At 33.3% G+C, this 22,981-nt stretch overlaps 4 protein-coding genes across 7 annotated transcripts; 3 read left to right on the top strand and 1 right to left on the bottom strand.

Moving 5' to 3' along the window:
• Window positions 1-193: 193 nt before the first annotated feature.
• On the top strand, window positions 194-3,781 carry LOC140675455 (tRNA (guanine(10)-N(2))-methyltransferase homolog). The gene is made up of 9 exons (XM_072909978.1): window positions 194-396; window positions 874-939; window positions 1,224-1,460; window positions 1,636-1,770; window positions 1,837-2,100; window positions 2,204-2,342; window positions 2,432-2,630; window positions 2,771-2,897; window positions 2,967-3,781. Exons 1-9 carry the CDS (start codon window positions 322-324, stop codon window positions 3,126-3,128), a joined length of 1,404 nt encoding a protein of 467 aa, XP_072766079.1. The 5' UTR covers window positions 194-321; the 3' UTR covers window positions 3,129-3,781.
• Window positions 1,960-6,644, bottom strand: LOC140675456 (ER membrane protein complex subunit 2). Of its 3 annotated transcripts, none has more exons than XM_072909981.1 (8): window positions 6,074-6,461; window positions 5,417-5,530; window positions 5,119-5,269; window positions 4,897-5,040; window positions 4,562-4,718; window positions 4,275-4,370; window positions 4,017-4,190; window positions 1,960-2,080 (listed from the first exon to the last, which is right to left on the bottom strand). In XM_072909981.1, the coding sequence occupies exons 1-7, from the start codon at window positions 6,105-6,107 to the stop codon at window positions 4,017-4,019; spliced, it is 870 nt and encodes a 289-aa protein (XP_072766082.1). In that variant the 5' UTR covers window positions 6,108-6,461; the 3' UTR covers window positions 1,960-2,080. The 3 variants fall into 3 exon arrangements, with proteins under 3 accessions (XP_072766082.1, XP_072766081.1, XP_072766080.1); XM_072909980.1 differs by lacking the exon at window positions 1,960-2,080 and adding an exon at window positions 6,508-6,644 and having other exon boundaries at window positions 3,464-4,190; window positions 6,074-6,347; XM_072909979.1 differs by lacking the exon at window positions 1,960-2,080 and adding an exon at window positions 6,468-6,536 and having other exon boundaries at window positions 3,464-4,190; window positions 6,074-6,347.
• A 659-nt stretch (window positions 6,645-7,303) lies between these two features.
• LOC140675452 (uncharacterized) lies at window positions 7,304-19,195 on the top strand. 2 transcript variants are annotated; one of them, XM_072909975.1, is made up of 3 exons: window positions 7,304-8,033; window positions 8,139-10,870; window positions 11,863-19,195. In XM_072909975.1, the coding sequence occupies exons 2-3, from the start codon at window positions 8,147-8,149 to the stop codon at window positions 13,537-13,539; spliced, it is 4,401 nt and encodes a 1,466-aa protein (XP_072766076.1). In that variant the 5' UTR covers window positions 7,304-8,033; window positions 8,139-8,146; the 3' UTR covers window positions 13,540-19,195. The 2 variants fall into 2 exon arrangements, with proteins under 2 accessions (XP_072766076.1, XP_072766075.1); XM_072909974.1 differs by having other exon boundaries at window positions 7,304-10,870.
• A 1,195-nt stretch (window positions 19,196-20,390) lies between these two features.
• On the top strand, window positions 20,391-22,658 carry Cpsf73 (cleavage and polyadenylation specificity factor 73). Its single transcript, XM_072908991.1, has one exon. The coding sequence runs from the start codon at window positions 20,530-20,532 to the stop codon at window positions 22,588-22,590; it is 2,061 nt and encodes a 686-aa protein (XP_072765092.1). The 5' UTR covers window positions 20,391-20,529; the 3' UTR covers window positions 22,591-22,658.
• Window positions 22,659-22,981: the final 323 nt, after the last annotated feature.

Genomic DNA, 22,981 nt, shown 5'->3' with positions numbered 1-22,981 from the left:
AATACATTTTTCATGCAGAATTTTATTTCAAAATTATATATTTAATATATATGTACAATAAAAAAATCAATTCTTTGAAATGGTTATGTAGTTCCAGGCGACTGTAAAATGATTGTAGGGGACGCTAATGTGCAATTTGAAATAAGTCTTGTGTAAAAAATGGCATTGTGGCCTCTTTCAGGCTTTTCTTCGATAGAACGTCGAATGTGATATTTATTTATTAGTGAGGTTAGATGATTATCAACAATAACTGAAGACTCTGTGTGTACATACGTATTTAATGTAATAATTATTATATATACAGATATATTTTATTAAACAATGCTAAAAATGAACAACCAACTAAAAAGATATCTTTTTTGGTTTGCTCATGAACATGTTGATTTCCGATTGGCTGTAAGTGATTTTTCATGAAATATCCTTAATTATAAATTGTAAAACAATTCTTCATAAAATGCTTTTATATTTTCATGTACTAAGTATTATATTATATTCTACATTGATATAAAAATTCTAATTTTTATATATTTGAGATATTATATTTAATATTTTAAAATTGTAAGTTATAAGACTTGTAATTTGTAATGTCTTTTTCTTATTAAATTATGCAATAAGAATAAAAAGAATGTAACATCTTTATACTTATTATATATATATATATATATATATATATATATATATATATATATATATTTTTTTTTTATCTATTGTAAAAGTACTATTATATATTTTATTATTGCTTTATTTATATGCACAAAATATTTAAACTTTATTTTTTTCTTTTTAGCTCTTTAATAATTTATGTTTCAAAGTTTAATATTCTTGTAATTTTTATATATGCTAAATTGTACATTATTTTTCTATATATTTCAGGAAATGCAGTCTATATTTGACATGTATGGTATTAATCCACAAATAATAACTAAGCCAAAAAAACATGTAAGGAAGTATGGATTTATTAATGAACATTATTAGTTTATATATATATATATATATATATATATATATATATATATATATATATATATATATATATATATGTATACTATTTTTAGATTACATAGTATTCAATAGTTTGTTGAAAAGAAAAACTTTGTAAAAAAAAGTATTGCTTAAAAAGATGAATTATATTTTAATTATTTAAAAAAAAATTTGTCAAGTTATTTTAAAACAATGTATAATTTATTACAAACAAAAATTAAATTTATAAAATTTTGTTTTAGCCATACTGGATTATAGATTTACCTGATGAAAATGTAGTACATCAAATTGTCAGTAGAGCAATCTCAATACGCTTTTGTTTGGAGCTATGGGGGCAAGGCAAACAAAGTGAAGACTTACATAATTCTTTAAAAGCTTACTCAGACAAAAATATCATTGGAGAGAAAAGATCATTTAAGATTGCAGTGGAGACTTTCTGTAAACATTTCTCACAACAAGAGAAAGTAGATAAGATTGAAGTAAGTAAATATTTCAATAATATACTTAAAATTCATGATATTCTAATAATGTTATTCTAAAATTGTTTTATATTGAAGTACATACTAGAAATACATTATTAAATGCTAATTATTTACGATACATATTTAAATTAACTAATGTAATGTTATTGACTTAATGCAATATTGGGGAAAGTCTTTCAGTTATTTACCTCTTGAAGGGTCAGTCAAATTGAAAAATCCAGATATTACTCTATATTATATAGAGTATTATGGACTTAATCCCAATGACATTCCTGAAGAGCCATATGAATATTTCTTTGGAAGATGGGTGAATAAAATAATTATATATCAAAAATATTTTCTTTTGACAGATTATAATATTATTTTATTACAGATTGCTGATGGCCAGCGAGAATTAATTCAAAAGTTATCATTAAAAACGAGAAAATTTATAGGAAACACCTCAATGGATCCACAGTTGTCCTTGATAATGGCAAATCAAGCACAAATTAGAAAAGGAGATTTAGTTTTCGATCCATTTGTAGGGACAGGTTCTTTATTAATTGCTGCATCTCAATTTGGAGGATATACATTTGGAACTGACATTGATTTTTTAATGCTCCATGGTCGTACGAGACCTACACGAATATCACAAAAGGTGTAACACTATTAAGTATTTAAAGTTTTTATCAAACATAAACTTAAAAAGAAATTAAAAAATCAAAATGGTTGAATAATTATTACGTTATGTATGATACTAGATAAGAGAAAAAGACGAAAGTATCGCGGCAAATATGCGTCAATATGGAATGAGTTCCTATTATCTTGATGTAGTAGTGGCAGATTTTTCATATCCACTATGGCGAACAGATTTACGAATAGATGCTATCATAACAGATCGTAAGTATAAAAAAAGTGCAAGATCCTTGATTACAAATTATAGAAATTCTCTGAGATTTGTGAATAACTAAAGCAATTTTTTTTTTAAGCGCCTTATGGTATAAGGGAAGCTACAGAACGTATAGGTACCACGAAAATAAATCCTGTAATAGAAGAGCATCAAGCAACCTCTCACATTCCTTCTAAAATTGGTTATGGCTTGAATCAAATATATAAAGATTTATTGTGTTTCTCCGCGAAACATCTAAAACTTGATGGCAGATTAGTGTGTTGGTATCCATTGTTTAGGTACATGTATATTAATTGTATGTAATTAATTATATATAAAAGATAGAGCAATATTAGGAATGATTAATTATTAATTAACCATTAATTGATAGAATTATATTTATCATTTAGATAGAATTATATTTATATTTATGATTTAGAGACCAATACACAGAAGATCAATTACCAGCACATCCTTGCTTAGAGCTGTTAGCTAATTCCGAACAAGTACTGAGCAACTACACTAGTAGAAGATTATTAACTTACAAAAAAATTAAAGAGCCAGAAGTATGTATGCATAAGCTATTCAACTTTACTAACAATTCTTATTCTTTTATGTCTTCCATATTTTGATAGGCAACCGACGAAAGCATCACCATGAATTTAACCGACTTTCGCGAAAAATATTTTGCATTACGCGAAGAAACAAGGAAGGAAAAGCGAATGAGGAAAGCCACAGAAAGAGCAAGAAGACGAGAGGAATGGGAACATAGTAACAAGGAAGTTACTGAAAGATGACTGTAAAGATATTTTATATAGAAATATTAAATTTTTAATCTTTTAAATTTCTGTTTTTTCCACAATTATTCAGCCTTATGTATACTGAATCGTTCAGAAAAATTTTTTGGTTTATTTTTAATTTCATATAGGAAAGAGTTTGAAAAAAACTTTCTAAACCTAAACCTAAAGTAATTAAAAAGATATATAATTATTCAAAAATATTTGATTTCACGATGTGGTCTCTGATTTTGCAATTTCCGTTTGTAATGTGCATAATTGTAAAAAATGATATATTGAAAATAAGACTAATTGTTCCTATCAGTTTGAAATAAATGATATTTTTTATATATATGTATTTTATCCATCAACGTCGTTTTTATTTTTATTATATTTATATGCAGATATAACTAATAGCATATGAAAATCAACAACGGTATTATTAGATAACAGAGAGAGCCGAGAGAACGATCACATTTACAAAATTAATAATGATTACATATTTACTTAATAACATATACAGTAAAATACAGAAATATAGATATATATTTATTTAGAAGATAATTACGTATATAGTGCAGCTAAAACTTGAAAACTGTATAGAGCCTACTAATTGATTGATTAATAATACATCAACATATGCATTTTACATCGACATTGGACAAAATTAATCTCGAATCAATAATGTACATTACGAAATTGAAAAAAGAATAAAAGATAATACTGCTTGAATACATCAATCGTGATCAGATTTACTTTTTCTTTTAACTACACAAGTTAAAAAAATGTATCTAAAATTTCTCGTGCTCAATAGATTCTTTGGAAATAGTTATATGTAATATGTTTAAACATATGCTCTTTACTTTTTTTGTTACAAAATTAAAATAAATATTTATTAAAGATAACTACCTAAGCTTCAAGTTGCAGTTGTCCTAGTAAACGTTCTATATTCTTAACATCTTCATTCGAAACTTTACTTTCATATTGTTTCTCAATTTGTTTACTAGCCCATTCGCTCAGCTTCATTGCTTCCTTTTTCTTAGATGCAGGGCATTTAGGTGATGTTGCAATATTGTTTGTTGTCTGAAATTGCATATTCATAGAAAATTAGAAAATTAGATTATCCAGACTATCTAATATTTTATGTAATATCATTTTGAAACTTACTAATAACAAGCCATATAGAGCTCTAATATTATTTGGATTTAATTTTGCTGCTTGACAGAAATATGCTTTCGCTAACTCCATGTTATCAAATCCACCCTATATAAAAAGATATAATTTAAAAAGTTATCTTTCAAAAAATTATTAAAAAATCTTAGTTTAAAAATATCTAAACTGTACATTATTCAACAAAACAATTATTTTTTATTAATTTTTTGTTAATTTATCTAGTTAAATAAATTGTGATATAAAAGCAGTTATAAAAAATCATAAATACATGTATTACTTACCTGAGAATACTTTATTTCTGCATATCTTTGGTAAATTAAATGGCTGTGTGGATTATGCAATATAAGTTCTTCCATGCAATAGGCTGCTTTAGAATACTCTTGCTCTTGCAAATATAGATCACACAACTCGTGCCATGCTTCTTGATCACTCATAAATCTAGATAAAATGATTTTGAAACATAACATTACTAGATATATGTATATATATAATTTGTAAAATTGCAAAATATAATTTTATAAATTATAGTATACATTTACTTATATCTTATGAGTTTTATAGTTTTTTAAACATGCTAATAAATATGTGTAAAAATATGATCACACATATCACTAACCTTTTCAGATATTCTGTAAGTTCTTTGATTGCTTCTGGAATACGTCCTTGAGCTTTTAAAATAGCGACACGACGTTTTCTTGGTGCTGCATTAGTTTCATCTCTTTTTATAATAGACTCCAAAACTTCTATTGCTTCGTCATACCTGAAAAATATATTGATAAATTAGAACGTAACATTGTTAGATATTTGTGTAAATATTTGTTATAATATATATTACTACATTTCTAATGCTTCCAAATGCATGGCATGGTATTTGTGAACACGCAAGCTGCCAGGAAATGCGCGCATTAAAATTTTAATGCAATATTCAGCAAGTGGCAGGCGGTAACAATCCAATGCAGCTACACATACTTGTTCCAGAACCAGATATTCTAAAAAGATTAAACATAGAATATTATATATATTTTTAGAAAAATCTGATAAAAAATTTTTATTTATTAATTATTATTAATATTATTATTATTTTATTATTTAACTATAATTTTAGAAATAAGAAAATGTGTATTAATTGACTGTACTTTCATTGCCTAAACGGTCAATCTTTCCTATTAATGTATTTTCCCAAAATTCCACTACATCTTTACTTCGTCGTTCGGAATCTTCTCTCCAAGTTCTCAACAAATCCCGTACTTCTATAACAAAATCATGAAGAATTGTTATTAGAAATACATGAAAACATTTTTATTTACATATTATCACACTAATAAAACAATTTTTAAAAATACTTTTTTTAATCAGTAAATTAAGTTTAAAAATTATAAATATTAATAAAGTTTAAAAATTTGTATTGTCTTTTAATATATGCAGATTTATAAATAACAAAAGATGTGTCGTTAAAATTAAACAATATTAAAAACGAAATATACGTACGTCATCAAAATATATTAAATTAAAAGTATGACACCAATATTGAATCTTTACAATGATTTATATTTTACTGTTCATAAAATTATTCATTCAATAAAACAATTAAAATTTTTTCTCAATATTAAAATTACATAAACATAAATAATAGTATTAAATAATTATATACGGTTCTTTAAAGAAAAATTGAAAATTATTTAGCATTTCTCTTTCCTGGAATTATATCTACAAAAAAAAAAAAAAAAAAAAAAAAAGGACGTACCACATATTAACATGAGTAAATCGTCGCATCCCATACTGTAAAAACTTACCTGTCCAAGATAATTTGTCGTAATAGCCTGCCATTATTATCGCTTTATAAAACGAGAGAAATTTTTATAAGCGAATGAAACACTTAGTAAAATTGAACTGTTGTCACGCGCTACTTTAGAGGTTATACGATGTGGCATCCAGCGCTCGGGAAACGTAATGTAAACAGCATCGGATTAGGTGCATTTGTAAAAATTCTTCAAGCTTTGTTGTAAAAGAGTATACAGATATTACGGAACGGAAACTTCTGAAGTTGTAACGCGTGCTAATTCACCCCTGAGATAGCGTAAAAAGATAATTGTGATAAATAAAGGACGTATATATATATATATATATATATAATATATATATGACAGATAAAGCCCCGGGGCAAAGGGGAGGATGACAACTACATACACATGTAATTCACTTTGTCATTGTTGTAAAATTAATATACCTGTGGTCATGATAAAACATATGATTAGACTCTTACACCGTATATGTGTATACATGCGAGCGATACATGCAAATGTATGTATATTTTACACGTGTATCTTGTTATATAATTATTATAACGCGTGTATACATGTGCATATGCGTACGCGTAGATTTGTTCGTTTCAAATGCATTTGTAATTTTTTTTTTGCAAAAAGTCTCGAATATTACTTTAAGTGCAGAAAGTGCCACAAGGTACAATTAAACGAGCAGATCCATGTAAAGGTCTATCTCCATTTCGAAATGCTTATCAATTTCTATATCGCTTTCTCAAAGCAAAAAGAAACTATATTAAAATACGCGATTGGATGTATGTAGTTCCTTCGGGACGCATCTAATCCTAATCCAATCTAACCTAACCTAACCTAACCTCACCCTCAATCTAATTTCTCTACCTGAGCTCCCATCTTTTAGCTGCATTAACTGTACTGTCTGACATTTTTCTTAATTACTAAAAATTCCAAATATATATATTTCATCCTAAATACGGAAAATATAACGTAACGCAGTCCGATAGATTAAAACATTGAATAAATTCAATCTAACCTAACCCTAAACTCACAAGGTTGGCATCACTTGACTTGTCAGATTGCGCGCGTCATTGTTTATACACACGCTTGAGAAAGAGACAGAGAGAGACACGACTCTGCCGTCGATAAACGGCAACACGTGTTTCCCTCGACGATAGACAGAGGGCGAGGCGAGCGACCCAATGCACAGGGGGCGCCACATGGTACATCTTTCGGTAGCTCTTGTTGCTCCCATCTCCCATTCCCAGGCGGGGATCATCATCGCCCGTCGCTGTTTTCTGTTGTGTTTTCGGGGCCGCGACCGTGCCGTGTCGAGGAACATGCCGTCGCGATAATCGGCCGAAGGGGCAGGGAAGGGAAAGGGGCAGCCGCGCGGGGTGCCAAGCGTCACGTTAGCCGGGGAACGATCGCGGATCGCGGCCGCGAGTGTGATCCCGAACCCGAACGCACGCCGTCGGTCCGTCGTTGTCCGTCGTGTCGCGTCGGCCGCGCCGCGTGCAGGCAGGTGTAATTTAATAAGCGCAGGCAGGCAGGCAGGCTGGGGTGGCTGGTTGGCGATTTAACAGGATATCGATTTGTCTGGCGAGCCAGTGCCGCCGCCACTGCCACCGCCGCCGCTGTTCATTGAGCACAGCATTAAACACACACAGTACGACAGACGACAGTACGTCAGGCGTTACGGGGGACAGCAGCCATGGACGTCGATATTTTTGGGGCACAGCGGTGTTTTGCAGCTGTGCCGTGCGCCGCGGTGGCCGCGTGCCTGATGGGCGACGAGATGTGACGCGAGACGGCCGTCCCGGCGAAGATTATATTCGGTTTCGTCACCAAGAGAGGAGCGACGGAGGCCCGGAACGATTACGGTCTGTGTACGAGAGGCGGATGCCAACGGTACGGGAGATCCTACGGTCATTGTGTTGGCTCGTCAACGTTGTGTACAGCACTCGTTCGTTTTAAGGTTCCACTGATTTGGATTAGACGTGACGCATTGTTGTAAAAAAAAAAAATTAAAAAAAAAAAGAAAAGAAAAGAAAAAAAAAAGATAAAAACCGACTCGTTGTAGGAAACAGAATGGAGCTCAGCGGTGCGGGAACGCCCGCTGTCGGGGCCGTCGCCTGTCCCGTGTGTACCTTGTACTTGCGCGAGGGCATCAGTCTGCAGAAGCATCTGGACACCCATCCCAAAGAACAGGTTATAGATGCTCTCATCAAGGCTAGCGCCTCCTCGAGTCAGCCACATCATCAGCAGCAGCATCATCATCATCATCATCATCATCATCAACAACAACAACAACAACAACAACAACAACAAGCTACCCCGGCGACATCGCTACCGGTATCGCTACAACCGCAAGCTTCACCGCAAGCTCCTACCTCTGTTCAGACGCCTCAAGCGTCGCCCCAAGTCTCGCAAAACTCCGCTCATATTTCCGCTCATTCGCCGTATCCCATAGGACCCATCTTCGAATGTCCGCCCATAAGTACTATGATGCCACCGCAGTTCACCTCGTTCAGCTATCAGCAATTTGTGAACAATGGGACCATGATGATACCGCAGTACGCGATGGCACCTCAGGCCAATCAGATGATGCAGATGCTGTACAATCCGTATGGTATGTACCAACAGCAGCAAATACCCACCGTCCAAATGATCTCACCGGTTGCAGCTATCCCCGGCGCCACGAGGATCCGACCAGTGGTCACCATGGCCGGAGAGAACAGTGTCAGAACCACTCTGGCGATTCCTGTAAATAGTCCCGAGCCGAAGCAGATCCTGCCTGAGATTTTGCCCGATACCGAGTCTGAAGCCGGGCAAGTTATACCGGATGTCAACCTGCCGGCCTCGCCTGTACTTCAGGCGGAAGACGCGTCCATCAGACAGGAGGAGAGCGACGATAATGCGTTGTCGATCGATCACAGAGGACAGCAGAGTTCCACGTCGCCTGGTGAAGGTACAGTGCAGCACGAGTACAACGCTATTCCTAGATCCATTACGATCGCTTGTTCCATGAATGATACCAACGACGATAAAGTGGAGAGTGTACTACCGGATATAGAGGATGAAGAGCCGTTGAATAACATTTCCGTGGACTTGCAGTGTAAATCCGTAACGTACGAACAACCTGAAACACAACATTTTACGCAACAGGTTGTACAAGAAGGATATCTGAGTATATCCAATAGGAAAGCTAATGCAACGAACGATGTTGACTCTATGGCATGCGAGCACGAATCGGAAATGATAACCGATGAAAGACCGACAAGCCGCAATAGCAATATCAGTGTCAGCAATAACGTTCTATTACCGCAGGATCCGGAAGAAGCATTGAAAGATTCGGCTATTCAACCCGAGCTTAATTCGGTGGAGAAGTTGGAGAATTTGATAACCATAATGGAGACGGAGCTTAATAATACTTCGCTTCAAAGAGAAAATAGTTTGTTGAATGATCGAGAAAGATTAATAGATATTACGAGGGAGAAGTCGGATAGGGAGGAGACCGTGATTCACGATACCGTAGTGACAATTCTAGGCTCTCACGAGAAGGAAGCTCACATATTGCCTGATATACAAGAAGATAACAATACATTGTGCCCGAACGATTATGTAGCTAACCAACTGAGAACGCTAGAAAAAACTTGTCGTTATTTGTCATACAATACAGAGTGCCCGAAAATAGATGACGAATTGAAAGCGTTAGAAAACGAAAATTTACATTTGTATAAGTATAAGCAAAGTTTTTCAGCACCCCCGTCTCCTGTCACGAGGAAGAAGTGCCGAAAGACCTCGGAGCGACGGTACAGCGTGCGATCGGAGCTCGGATCGTGCGAGAATCTCAGCCAGTATCATCATCGTATTGGCTTGGATGACGCGGCGGCCATGCAGGACGATGACGAGGACGAGGACGACGATGACGATGAGGATATGGATGAGGACGAGAAGATCGACGAGGAGGATAATTTCGACGAGGCGGACATGGAGATTGAGGAGATTCCCAGTCCGCATACGCCTTTCGCGGAATGCGGCGTCAGGTCGCACACACCGTTGTCCGTGCTCAGCGGTATTTCCGTGTTAAGAGTTAGAAAAGATCTCAGCAAACCATGTTCACCCGTATATTCATTTCATCATGTGGACAGTGATAGCAGAAGTCACGACGAGGATAGTATTGGTGTAGATAATAATGTTGTAGATAATGTTGCAGAGAAAGATCCGATTGACTGTTCTCAACTCGAAGAGAATCAGGAGGCGGAACGAGCGACGGTGTTCACAAATATTGAGCAAATTCAGGAATCGAGTAATAGTAATAGTAATAGTTATACGTACCAGCAGTCAGTGATAACCGAACACGTTAGTTCATTCCCTGTGATGCACTCGCAGCCACCCATCTTGATGAACGAGTCATATTCCGCGACGACCAAGACGCAAAATCTTTTAAATTTGTCCGAATCGATTAATCCTACAACTAGTACCGAATCCAAGAGCTTTCACTCTACCAAATCTACGTTGATGCCGAAGCAATCGGAATTGCTCAATATAAATGAGGACGCTCATGCCGGACCGATAAACGTCTTTGAATTTGACGGACTACAAATATTAGTTCCTAGTACATTTATAAGCGATTCGTCCCAGAAAGCGGTGAGTGCGACCAGTCAACAATCTATGGCAAGTAGCGAGGGTGCAATAGGTATCGATGAGGAAGTGAAGAGTATTAATATGCGTGCCGATGAGACCATGCCACCTAGGGGTGAGCTGTCCGAACAAGAGAGTAATGGATGCACAGAGCCGTCTGCATGGCAGGTTTGTTATGTATATTATCTCCAAATATTTACATATAATCGAGGCTCTCTTCAAATGCATAAATTCTTTATTATACTATTCAGCATTTTCGACCATTTTCTGCAAAGAGAGATTACATAAATTGTTTGTTGAATATTTTGCGGCTCATAAATAACTTGTCTGTAGATTTTTCTAACATAAATATGGATATATTATAAATTAAAAAAACGTAATAACATATAAAAAGAAATTGTATTTATTATTTCTTTATCTCTATTATTTTATTCTCTATTTCATGATATCTCTCTACATAAAAATAATATACGATTGTTAAATATTAAATTGATATTTAAAAATGCAGTGTTATAAGAGAACGCAAAGTTATATCCTGTGTTTCTCTTAAAATTAATTATTAAGAAAATAATATTATGAAAAAGATCTTGTTACATTATAATTTAAAATTATCAAGTATTATGAAAGTATTATTGTTATTATAAAATTTATTATAAATATTATTTTTGAAATAACATATATTAATGTATAATTATAGTCTGAAAAAAGTATAGTGCTAAAAAATTATCATTTTATATATCATTATATATACCTATATATATATATATATATGTATATGCCATGATATAAAGAAAATAATTCATTAATACTTTTTTTAAAAATATAATTATATATTAGCATTTGTATTCAAACAATATTTACAATGTAAATATAATGAAATATTCAAATTCGAATTTTATAATTTATGTATTATTTGTGTAGAAATATCATAAAATAGATGAAGAAATAATAAATACAATTTCTTTTTATATATTTATGTATATGCATAAATTTATTATGAAAAAATTTAATAATTTATCCGAAAAATAATTTATATGTAAATTGAACAATAATAAATCTAATAATAGTGTAAATAAATATAAATTCGTCATTACAATGTACATCTACTTAAATAGTATATATATAAGCTCATTCTTTATATAATGTATTTTTCCTTGTAGTTGTACATGGGTCAAGAATCTTCGCGCATGTCTACCTCTTACGATTTATTGGCACGAGAAAGCTGGGAAGAATCGGAAGGATCTGACAACGAGATTAGCGGCCCGTTGTTGGATAGTAGATCATTGGCCACACACTTCACTTCGAGTCTGTTTCTGGACCGAGACCGGAAAACACCGACCAAACGGACGTTCAAGTGTTCTCACTGTAACGAGGTATTTGATTGTCCAAAGGAACGCAGAGTTCACAGTACAACGGTACATAAGGACGCAGTGCCCAGTAGCAGCAGAGATCAATTGGATCAGCCAGAAATGAAGGACATCAAATTGCTGGACAATCGCGTGAATGTGTTCGACGACATATTTGTGCCGGGTTTGCATATGCAACAGATGTACCATCATCAACAGCCGCTCCTGCATCAGCTACAGCCACCACCGTCGCAGCCTGGCTCGGATGGTTTGACAAAACCCGAGGCCGATCAAAAGATTGGCGAGAATCTGGTGATACCGTCGAACATTGAGGTGACCTGCGCGATATGCGGTCAACCATGTAGCAGCGAAAAATCTCTGCAGATGCATCACCGTCGTGTACACCTAGGTGACGTGAAACGCATACGCGAGAACGCCAAGTGCCGGATATGCAACGAGGAGTTCCCGTCAGTGTTGTTGTTTAACGCCCACTTGAAGATACACCCGTTAGAATGCGGACAGTGCGGTAAGTATTTTTATCGGAAGCAAAACTTCAAGCTGCATATGAAGCGGCATTTGGGCATCAAACCATTTCCGTGCACTGTGTGCGACAAGGCGTTCCTCACCAAACAAAAGCTGGACGAACACACCAACGGCCACACTGGCAATGCGCCCGTCAAGTGTAGCTTGTGCAACGAGACTTTCCGCAGGTATTCGAATCTGACGCAACACAAGAATCGGCATCACCTCAACATTAAGAAGAAACTCAAAGACTATATATGCCACTGCGGTGAGGTGTTTCATACGAAGAAGAAACTCGCCTGGCACAAAGAAACCCACGACGAGAAGCCTAAGGCGTGCACGTACTGTAACGAGCGATTCATCCACATGGCCAGTTTGACGCGTCACATGCGTCGCGCTCACAATCGTCGATTCGTTCCTGACGCGCAGCGCGAGAGCGAGAACGTCGAGTGTCCCATTTGCAAGTGTATTTATCTACGATCGTCGTTGGCGGTGCACATGCGTGTACACAACGGCGAACGGCCGTACGAGTGTCAGGTTTGCTCCAAGGCGTTCAGCACCAAGTGGAATCTGCAGTTGCACAAGTGGACACACGCGGCGCGCAGTACCAAGCCGTTCAAGTGTAATCAGTGTAGCGCGGCTTTTTATCGTCACAGCGACTACACGGCTCACATGAACTCCCACCGTAACGTGCGTCCGTACACGTGCAACTATTGCGGCGCCCAATTCATCCGCAAGTATAACTGTCTGCGACACGTCAAGGAACACGAGGAAAGCAAGGCGTACACGTGTGATGTGTGCAACAAGACCTTCCATCGCTCCTACTATCTTAAGGAGCATCTACGGGTGCATTCAGGCGCACGACCGTACACGTGTCACATCTGCGGCAAGTCTAGCGGCACCAAGTCCAATCACAACAAGCACGTGCGAATCCATCACGCGCGCGAGCCTGTAAATACCGAGAATTAAATCAGGGTCGTCTAATGCACATACTTTTGTTGTCACAGTCGCGAGACAAGTTGGACAATCCGGTCCCCGCGCGCTGTACTTATGCGCGAAATTTAATAGCCAGTGTTCACAGACTGGGATTATATTTTTACGCTTTAACCGAGTATCGAGATCTCGATGCTGCGATATTTCAGCAAGTTTCGTTTCGACACTACGAACACTCTTTCGACGATTGTGCGCGCACGAAACACTCTAAATTATATATATATATATATATATATATATATATATATATATATATATATATATATATATATATATATATATTAACTAAGCTCATCGAAGTTACAACATGACGCCAGCATGCATTGAATCTGGATTCGAACATCTTGACTTGGCTCGGCACGATTCGCACGGGACAGTCTTGCTAACTGATTTGCTAGCGATTTTTGCTGTCCTTTCTCTAAATTATAGCTACAATTACTTGGGACTAAACAATTTAGTTAAGATTATTTAGCGCTGATCGACGCATGACGTATATAGTCGATCGTTTTATTGTACTCGATCTGAGTACTCGTTCGCGTGATACACACACGAAAAGACATTAATGAATATGTGTGCGATTGTACCGCGATTATACATGTGCCGATAACAACGATGGAATTAAGTCAGGTTGAAACTGAAGTGCTAAGTCTATTGTCTATGACTTTTAATCAATTTCGTATAAGTGTATACACATTTTTAAATATTATTACTAAAAATACATAAAGGACGAGGGATGAAAAAGGATTGATTTCTATCTAAAAAGTGTAACATAAATACATGTTTTTTTTCTCTTTTTTTTTAATTGCTAAATACGATAATATTTTTATCTAAAGTGATGAAAAATGTGATTAAAAGTGATCAAAATTCGTGAAAAAGAGATAAAAATTTTTTTTTTTTAATACAATTAGCAATAAGTTCGTTCCAATTTATTAAATCATTTGTATTATAATTAATCATTTACTTTTTTTCACTGAAGAAGGAACACTAAGGAAACACTTAAAAAAGTTAAATGTTTGAAATGCGAAATCTAAAAAAAAGAAAATTTAGATAAACATAAAAGTTACTTATTTAGAATCAAAGAAATTATTGTAATAATTATTTTATTATATATAGGGTAATTTCAGATGAAGAAAGAAAGACAATATATAAATCAATATGATTAATAAGAAGAGCCAATTTTCTTATTGAAAGAATATTATAGATATATAGATTTAATATTGAGATGTCTAATTTTCAGATGTTTTCTTAATTTTTAATGGAAAAAAATTATAAAAAAATAAACTATAATTATAATTAAATATAATTACAATAAATTTATTACTAATCTTATCATTAAGAAGGACTTTTGACACTTTTAAGGCGAATTTTGAACATTTTTCATCAATATTTAGATGAATAAAAAAATGTGTTAACATTTTATTTAATGACTTAAAAAACATAAAATTAACACAAATCGCCTTTTAACTCATTGTCCTTTATATATTTCTTTAGTAATATAATATATATTTAAAAATGTGTGCACACGCGCGCGCGCGCGCACACACACACACACACACACACACACACACACACACACACACACACACACACACACACACACACATATATATATATATATATATATACATATACATACATTTATAAAATCAAATAAAAATTTTAATAATAGTTTACTCAATACTTCAGACTCAACAATTACTTAATATCATTATTGTTATTTTGGTGCATATATATAACATTCTTTCAATAAGAAAATTGACTATCTTTATTAATTCTTATTTATCATATTTTGATTTTACCCATCGTCTTTTTTTATATATCCGAAAGTGTCTTACAATAACACACTTTAAGCATTGCCATATGCGTAGAATAAAAATCGGAGGTGTTAATAACTCTGTCATCCGTGTAGTTTGATTCTAGATAAGTAATTTTTATTATATCTAGTTTTCTTTTTCTTTTTTATTGAAATGTTATATATTAGTTTTTTTTTTTTTTTTTTGTTGACTGCGAGATATCTTTATTTCTAAGAAATTCATCGCTACGTTATTTGATATGTGCATGATGTTTATGATGATTAAATTACTTTAACATGTGATTTAGTTTAATTTGATGGAAAGGACTTTAATCTTTAGATATTCAAGTATTTAAAAACAGGATATATATCATGCAAGATATTCTAGAGATTAGAATTTCATCATTTCATTTAATTTTGTTATTTTATAATGATTTAAAAACTGAAAACATGTGGATACATTTGTACATTAATTCTGTCATTGTTGTGTGTCTGGATATATGTTTTACTTTATTTGTTAATTTAAATGAAAATAGATATATTTCAAGATTAAATTACATAGATAATTAAAAAAGTTTTTTATTTAAAAAAATTTATATATTAAAATTCACATATATTTCAAACAAATTTTATGTTTATTACGATTTTCTTTCTTTTTTTTTTTTAATTTTTTCCTTGAAAAAATTTTACAAAGATATCTAAGGATTAAAGAAAAGAGAGAGAGAGAGAGAGAGAGAGAGAGAGAGAGAGAGAGAGAGAGAGAGAGAGAGAGCGAAATTGTTGTTTATGATATATATTCGTATTATCAAACAATCTTGATTATACAGGGTTGGAATTCTATTATGTTACGTGCTATGTTTTGAACATTTGCATGCTGTGTAGGTCCAGTGACTTGAGACTTTCATTATCCTAAGCTAATAACAAATTTTTAATAAAGATAAACTATTATAATATATGTCACAAAAAAATTCTTGAATAGTTCTTGCGAAGGAAAAACTGCGCAATGAAGAAACACGTTTGCCAACTAATAGTATAATTATTATATAAAGCTAATTAATCCAATTAATACTTACAAAGATATGGAGCACTTTTACATGTCGATGGTTGTAAAGAGTTTTTTTTACGATATCTATTTTACATAAAAAAATGTGCAAGTTCTTGTACATTATTTGCCTCTATATAAGCATGAGAACAGCTCGTATGAATTGCGTTCAATTTTCTATGTAAGGGCCTATGAATTAATATTATGACTATCGACTATCACATAATAGTTATGTATTTTTTAGTTGTTATTCTATATTTATATATTTTGCAATATGTGTATAAGGCCGTATTTTTTATTGGTTACTATAATTCCAAGACTGATCGGTGTTGGTTCGTCATATATTGCTCTCTAATACAAATCAAAATAGTTACACTTTTCAATTTTAATTTGATATCAGTATTTTCATTCGTTGCGACAACAAAATTAGCATAAAAAATTTGTGTACAGAATCATTAATTTTCCTTGATTAAAAAAATACTTATATGATATTGTATTAAACTTTTTGCAAAAATTATACATATTAATTTTTAATATATTGTGTTACCACATTATTTTCGAAACAAGTTTATTGCATAGAATATCAAAACTGAATATTTTGGATTTACTCTCTTCTGGTATTCACTCCAACTAGTATGTATCAAAAATCATATGCTATTTGTAAAATCAGAAACTAATATTTCATAATATATTAGATATATAACATTGTTAAAAATTAAACAGATACTTATGAGCACAAGAAATAGAGAAAAATTTGGCATTTGAAAATGAAAATATCTGATAAGTTACATTTGACAAATCATTAAGGGAGAGAAAAGCGTTTTGTTTTTTTTTGTTACTTTTACGCAAGAGAGCAATATTAAACAGAGGATATAGAACTGTCTGAAATAAAAAGTTTATAACACACACACACACATATATGTATATGTGTATGTATGTATATATACATGATATGAATTAGTTGATTTTATGTTAATCAAATTACATATGTGTTAAAACAAGTTTCAGTTATTAATTTTAAAACAGACCAATGAGGAGTGATTAATAAAGCGTAAGAAACGCAGACTTATAACTCTACATTCATAGATATTTCGATAACAAATCTTTTTAAAATTTTAATACAATATATAAAAATTAAAATATGTTATATACGCTATAATGGAATTTGTTTTAAATTATATATATGTATATATTAACCCTTTGTACTCGAAGTGCTTGTTATCCAATATTATCAGGTATTTTGTGTAGTAAAAATGTGCAAGTATTGTTCATTTTATGTTATCTCTAAAATCTATAAAATCCATTGCTCAGCTAAAATTTACAACTTGTTGGCAATTAATATAGGAAAGATAATCGAAGAAAATACGAAAAGTGTTATAAAATTAAATTTTGACAGAAGATATTTAGCTAGCTTTAGAAAATATAGACTATGCACCGATAAAAACAATCACACATGAAAACAAGTGCGAATGTGAATGTTGTAAAAGAAAAAAAGGATATTGTGTAATGTGAATATTCCCAAATCATTAAAATAGATATATTATGGAATATCGTTACAATATATGTATTCGAGTGCAGTGTGGAAATAAAAAATGAAAGTAAGTGTGGTTGATAATAAACGAATTCAATTTTCGCCACGAGATTTCATAATGGAATTGTGCATCATATTTAACATAGGATGGAAGATTTAATATTGTGTATATATGTATAACTTTATATGGAAAAATTTGTAACTTATAAATGTGACGTTTTGCAATTATAATTGCATATTTGATAGGGATAAATGACAGAAAATTAGAATATCTGAGAATAAATTCTTTGCAATAATATGTAATACTATAGGGTGTTTTAGTAGACGTGAATATTTCAGGGAAAGATTATTTAGAAAGAATTTTGATGTTGATTGCTTTCTTACAAAAAAAATCTATATTATATTGTGATGTTTACAATTTGTTGAATGTAATAGAAGACAAGGAAGTTTTTGAGAATTTAAATTTTTATAAATGTAATAAATTATTTGTCTAATATTAAAGTGCTTTAATATTTCAATGTAACTCTAGTTTGATGCATGTTAAAATTTAAAAGTTATGGTAAAGTTCTTGAAATTTTCACTGAATGAAAATCTACATGTCATATTCTGCGGAAAGTACATCTATCCCTAAAATATCACATTTGCAACACCCAGTGTGGCGTGTCTTTTATAATATTGTAATATTTGCACATGTAGTATTTCTACTACAAGCAATATTCAAGCACAAAGGGTTAAATAATTTTTCGTAATAAACTATAAACAAGATATTGAAATGTATTGATAATTTCACTAATAGATTTTTAATTTATTTGTCAAATAATGATTTATCATATATATTTGTTTATTATAAAATTAATGTATCGTTATATGTAGCAATTACAAGCTCATAATCTCCTCAATCACACCAATAAATTGTTCATTTAGAAAAAAAAAAATTTGATACATGATGGAATTTCCAGGTAACTTGAGAAGCCCACCTGTAACCAACATCGACGTCCAAATGTGCAATTGTTTAGTTAAACGATTCATATTATACATATTCGTAATGAATGTCGTTGTAAATAATGTAAATATGTACATCAGTTCTATTTTATAATAGAGCCAATGAATTGAGATTTGGCAATTGAGTATCGTACGAAACTCGATCTATGCTATAAGCAGATAAAAGAAAAGATAGGGTAATATTATCATTAAAAGAAAAAAAAACAATAAATCAACATATGTATACCTTAATAAAATTTATGTATTGAGGTACGTTTTTAAATAAGTCCCCCTCTTTTTTCATTTTTGTTCACACACCATTACCCTGTACTTGTAATGTTAAATATAATTGATACATCATATAAGAGATTGGATAAAAAGTATAGGAAAATCATACTTTAAGGAAATACATTTAAAAATTATTTTATTACATAGAGCAATAAAAATTCGGAGGAAAGATAAAAATTCGGTGAAGAGGTAAAAGCAATTAAAAAAATGCAATATAAATTTAAAGTAAATTTTTTTTTAAATTAATCAAGTTTTTATGCAAACGTCTAATTTGCAATATAATTTATAAAACCTAAAAATTGATTAAAAAAAGAATTGAATCGTTATATTTACATTCATTAATATGTGTTTGTAATTTAAACATTTCTTCTAAGAAATAAAAAAGTATTAACTTTCAAAATTAAAAATTTAATTTCCTAATAAATATTTGTAAATTTCTTGCAATTCATCTATTTTATGTGTAAAAACGAAATATTAATAAAAGTCAGTATAAAAAATTTAGTAGATTAAATTTATATATTATTAATTATTAGTATTATGATCTGCTATTCCAAAATTTTCAAATATATTTATTACAATATTTTATTCTTTTTTAATTTTTGTTTTAATTTTCTTTTTTAAATTTTGAATATTCAAATGTATCCAAACTTAAATAATAAAAAATCCCTAGAATGACAAGAAGCTTGAATAACAAAAATCCCTGAATTTCTCTCGACCCACGAACGCTTTATTTCTTTTATTCCGATTGGTCAATTAAAAAATTCGAAACATGTGTGAATACTCTATAAACAAATTAGGCTGGATCTACAATAGGTATAGTAAGCCTAAAAGCGTAAGAAATTAACCAATCACATTCGATTATTCTTCTCACATTCAACTGTGATTGGTCGATTTCTTACGGCTTAAGACTTACTACATCTATTCTAAATCTGGCCTGAAAATTTTTCGTAAAAGATGTCTACGAATATTAGGTCCGTTCTTCATTACTAAACTGGCTGCACTAGATTGCACTAGTTTAGAGGATTTTTTTCTTTCCATAAGCTGCATGTGCATAGTAGCATAAGATCGTATGGACCAATGAGTATCGAGCATTAAGTCGCCATATTGATTTACATAATATTATTATTGGTCCATACGATCTTACGCTATGCGCATGTAGCTTATGCTACATTTTGTGTGCGATAGCCCTTAGTGCAGCCAGTTCAGCAATAAGGAATAGATCTGTTGTTTATAGTTATGTAGTACGTAACCTCAAAATAGTAACCGCGTTATTTTGAGAAATTCCCTTGTAGCGAGGCTAAATTTTTGAAGAAAATCGATTGTGCTGATAAAATGTCGGTGAAAAGGAAAAACGACACCCAAGTACCAGCCGAGGAAAGCGATCTGTTGTCGATTCGCCCTCTTGGCGCGGGCCAGGAGGTCGGCAGGTCATGTATCATGTTGGAATTTAAGGGAAAGAAGATCATGTTGGACTGTGGGATACATCCAGGCTTATCGGGTATGGATGCCCTTCCGTTCGTCGACCTGGTCGAGGCCGATGAGATTGACTTACTGTTAATTTCTCATTTTCATTTGGATCATTGCGGAGCGTTACCCTGGTTTCTGCAAAAGACCAGCTTCAAGGGCCGTTGCTTCATGACGCATGCCACCAAGGCCATTTATCGCTGGTTATTGTCAGATTACATCAAGGTGAGCAACATAGCCACCGAGCAGATGCTGTACACAGAGTCCGATCTGGAGACTAGCATGGACAAGATAGAGACGATCAACTTCCACGAAGAGAAGGATGTGTTTGGGATCAAGTTTTGGGCTTACAATGCTGGCCATGTGTTGGGCGCAGCTATGTTCATGATTGAGATCGCTGGCGTTAAGATTTTGTACACCGGTGACTTTAGTCGGCAGGAAGATAGGCACTTAATGGCTGCTGAAATCCCAAACATTCATCCCGACGTTCTCATCACAGAATCCACTTACGGCACACATATCCATGAGAAGAGAGAGGACCGAGAAGGTAGATTCACAAATCTCGTGCATGAGATTGTCAACCGAGGTGGTAGATGCTTGATACCTGTATTTGCGTTGGGAAGAGCACAGGAGCTTCTTCTTATTTTGGATGAATATTGGAGCCAGCATTCGGAACTGCATGAGATACCGATCTACTATGCCTCTTCACTGGCGAAAAAGTGTATGGCTGTTTACCAGACATATGTCAACGCCATGAACGATAAAATCAGACGACAAATAGCCATCAACAATCCTTTCGTCTTCAAGCATATATCAAATTTGAAGGGGATAGATCATTTCGAAGATATTGGACCGTGTGTGGTGATGGCATCGCCAGGTATGATGCAGAGCGGTCTGTCGAGAGAGTTATTCGAGTCTTGGTGCACAGACGCGAAAAACGGCGTCATAATAGCCGGCTACTGCGTGGAGGGTACGCTGGCCAAGACTATTCTATCGGAACCGGAAGAAATCACGACTATGTCCGGGCAAAAGCTACCGCTCAAGATGTCCGTTGATTACATATCGTTCTCTGCTCACACCGATTATCAACAAACGTCGGAATTCATACGTACTTTGAAGCCGCCGCACGTGGTGTTGGTGCATGGTGAGCAAAATGAGATGGGCCGATTGAAAGCGGCGTTACAACGGGAATACGAGGACGATCCGAGCACTACTATGGAGATACACAATCCGCGTAATACGGTAGCGGTGGAACTCTACTTTAGGGGTGAGAAGACTGCCAAGGTAATGGGCACGCTGGCAATGGAGACCCCTAAGCCAGGACAAAAGTTGTCAGGTGTGCTGGTTAAGAGAAACTTCAATTATCACATGCTGGCTCCTTGTGACCTGTCCAAGTACACGGATATGAGTATGAGTCAAGTTATACAACGGCAGAGCGTGTACTTTTCTGCATCGTTACCTGTACTCAAGCATCTGCTGACGCAGATAGCTGGTAGTCTGGAGGTCGTCGACGACAAGAAGCTGAGAGTATTCAAGAACGTTGATGTCACGATCGACGGCAAGATCGTCACGATGGAATGGATAGCGACTCCGGTCAACGATATGTACGCGGATTCCGTTTTAACGGCGATACTGCAAGCCGAGATAATGGACCAGTCGCCGAAGATACTACCTGCACCCAACAAAATGGATCGGATGCACTTCAAGGAATGTCTCATAGAGATGTTGCAGGAAATGTTTGGAGAGGATTCCGTGCCTAAGATATTCAAGGGTGAGAAGCTCTACGTCACGGTAGATGGTAAGAAGGCGCATATAGACTTGTTAAACTTGGAGGTGACTAGCAAGGAGGATGAGACTTTCCAGCAGATAGTGCAAACGGCGGTAACGAAATTGCATCAGTCGTTAGCGCCGCCTTGCGATGTGATCTAGTGCATAAATAAATACTTATATATATATGATGTCCTTTTAATAAAAATTATTTTATACTGTTAAAAGAATCTATTTATTGTTTTAAACAGTATTGATATTGCTTTCGTATACAAGTATATAATTTTAATTCATATTTCACATACCCTATGCAAATTATATAGATGTTATATCATGTGTTAATTATAATCGTCATATTATTCTGCAATGTAAAGAGATTGCTGCTGATATTTCATACTATTCAATAGATATTCTCTATCAGATTATATACATTTTTAAAAATATTTATTTAATCTTTTTTTTCAGTTTAATCGTTTTTAATATATATTGTAAATATAAAAAAGTTATTTCAAGAATTTTAAAATATTTCTCTAACTTAAAAAGCTGTCTATAG

Source organism: Anoplolepis gracilipes, chromosome 17 (genome assembly GCF_047496725.1).
Source record: "Anoplolepis gracilipes chromosome 17, ASM4749672v1, whole genome shotgun sequence".
Classification (NCBI taxonomy): domain Eukaryota; kingdom Metazoa; phylum Arthropoda; class Insecta; order Hymenoptera; family Formicidae; genus Anoplolepis; species Anoplolepis gracilipes.
Note: the sequence above shows the minus strand (reverse complement) of the source record. Positions and strands in the feature narration are given on the sequence as shown.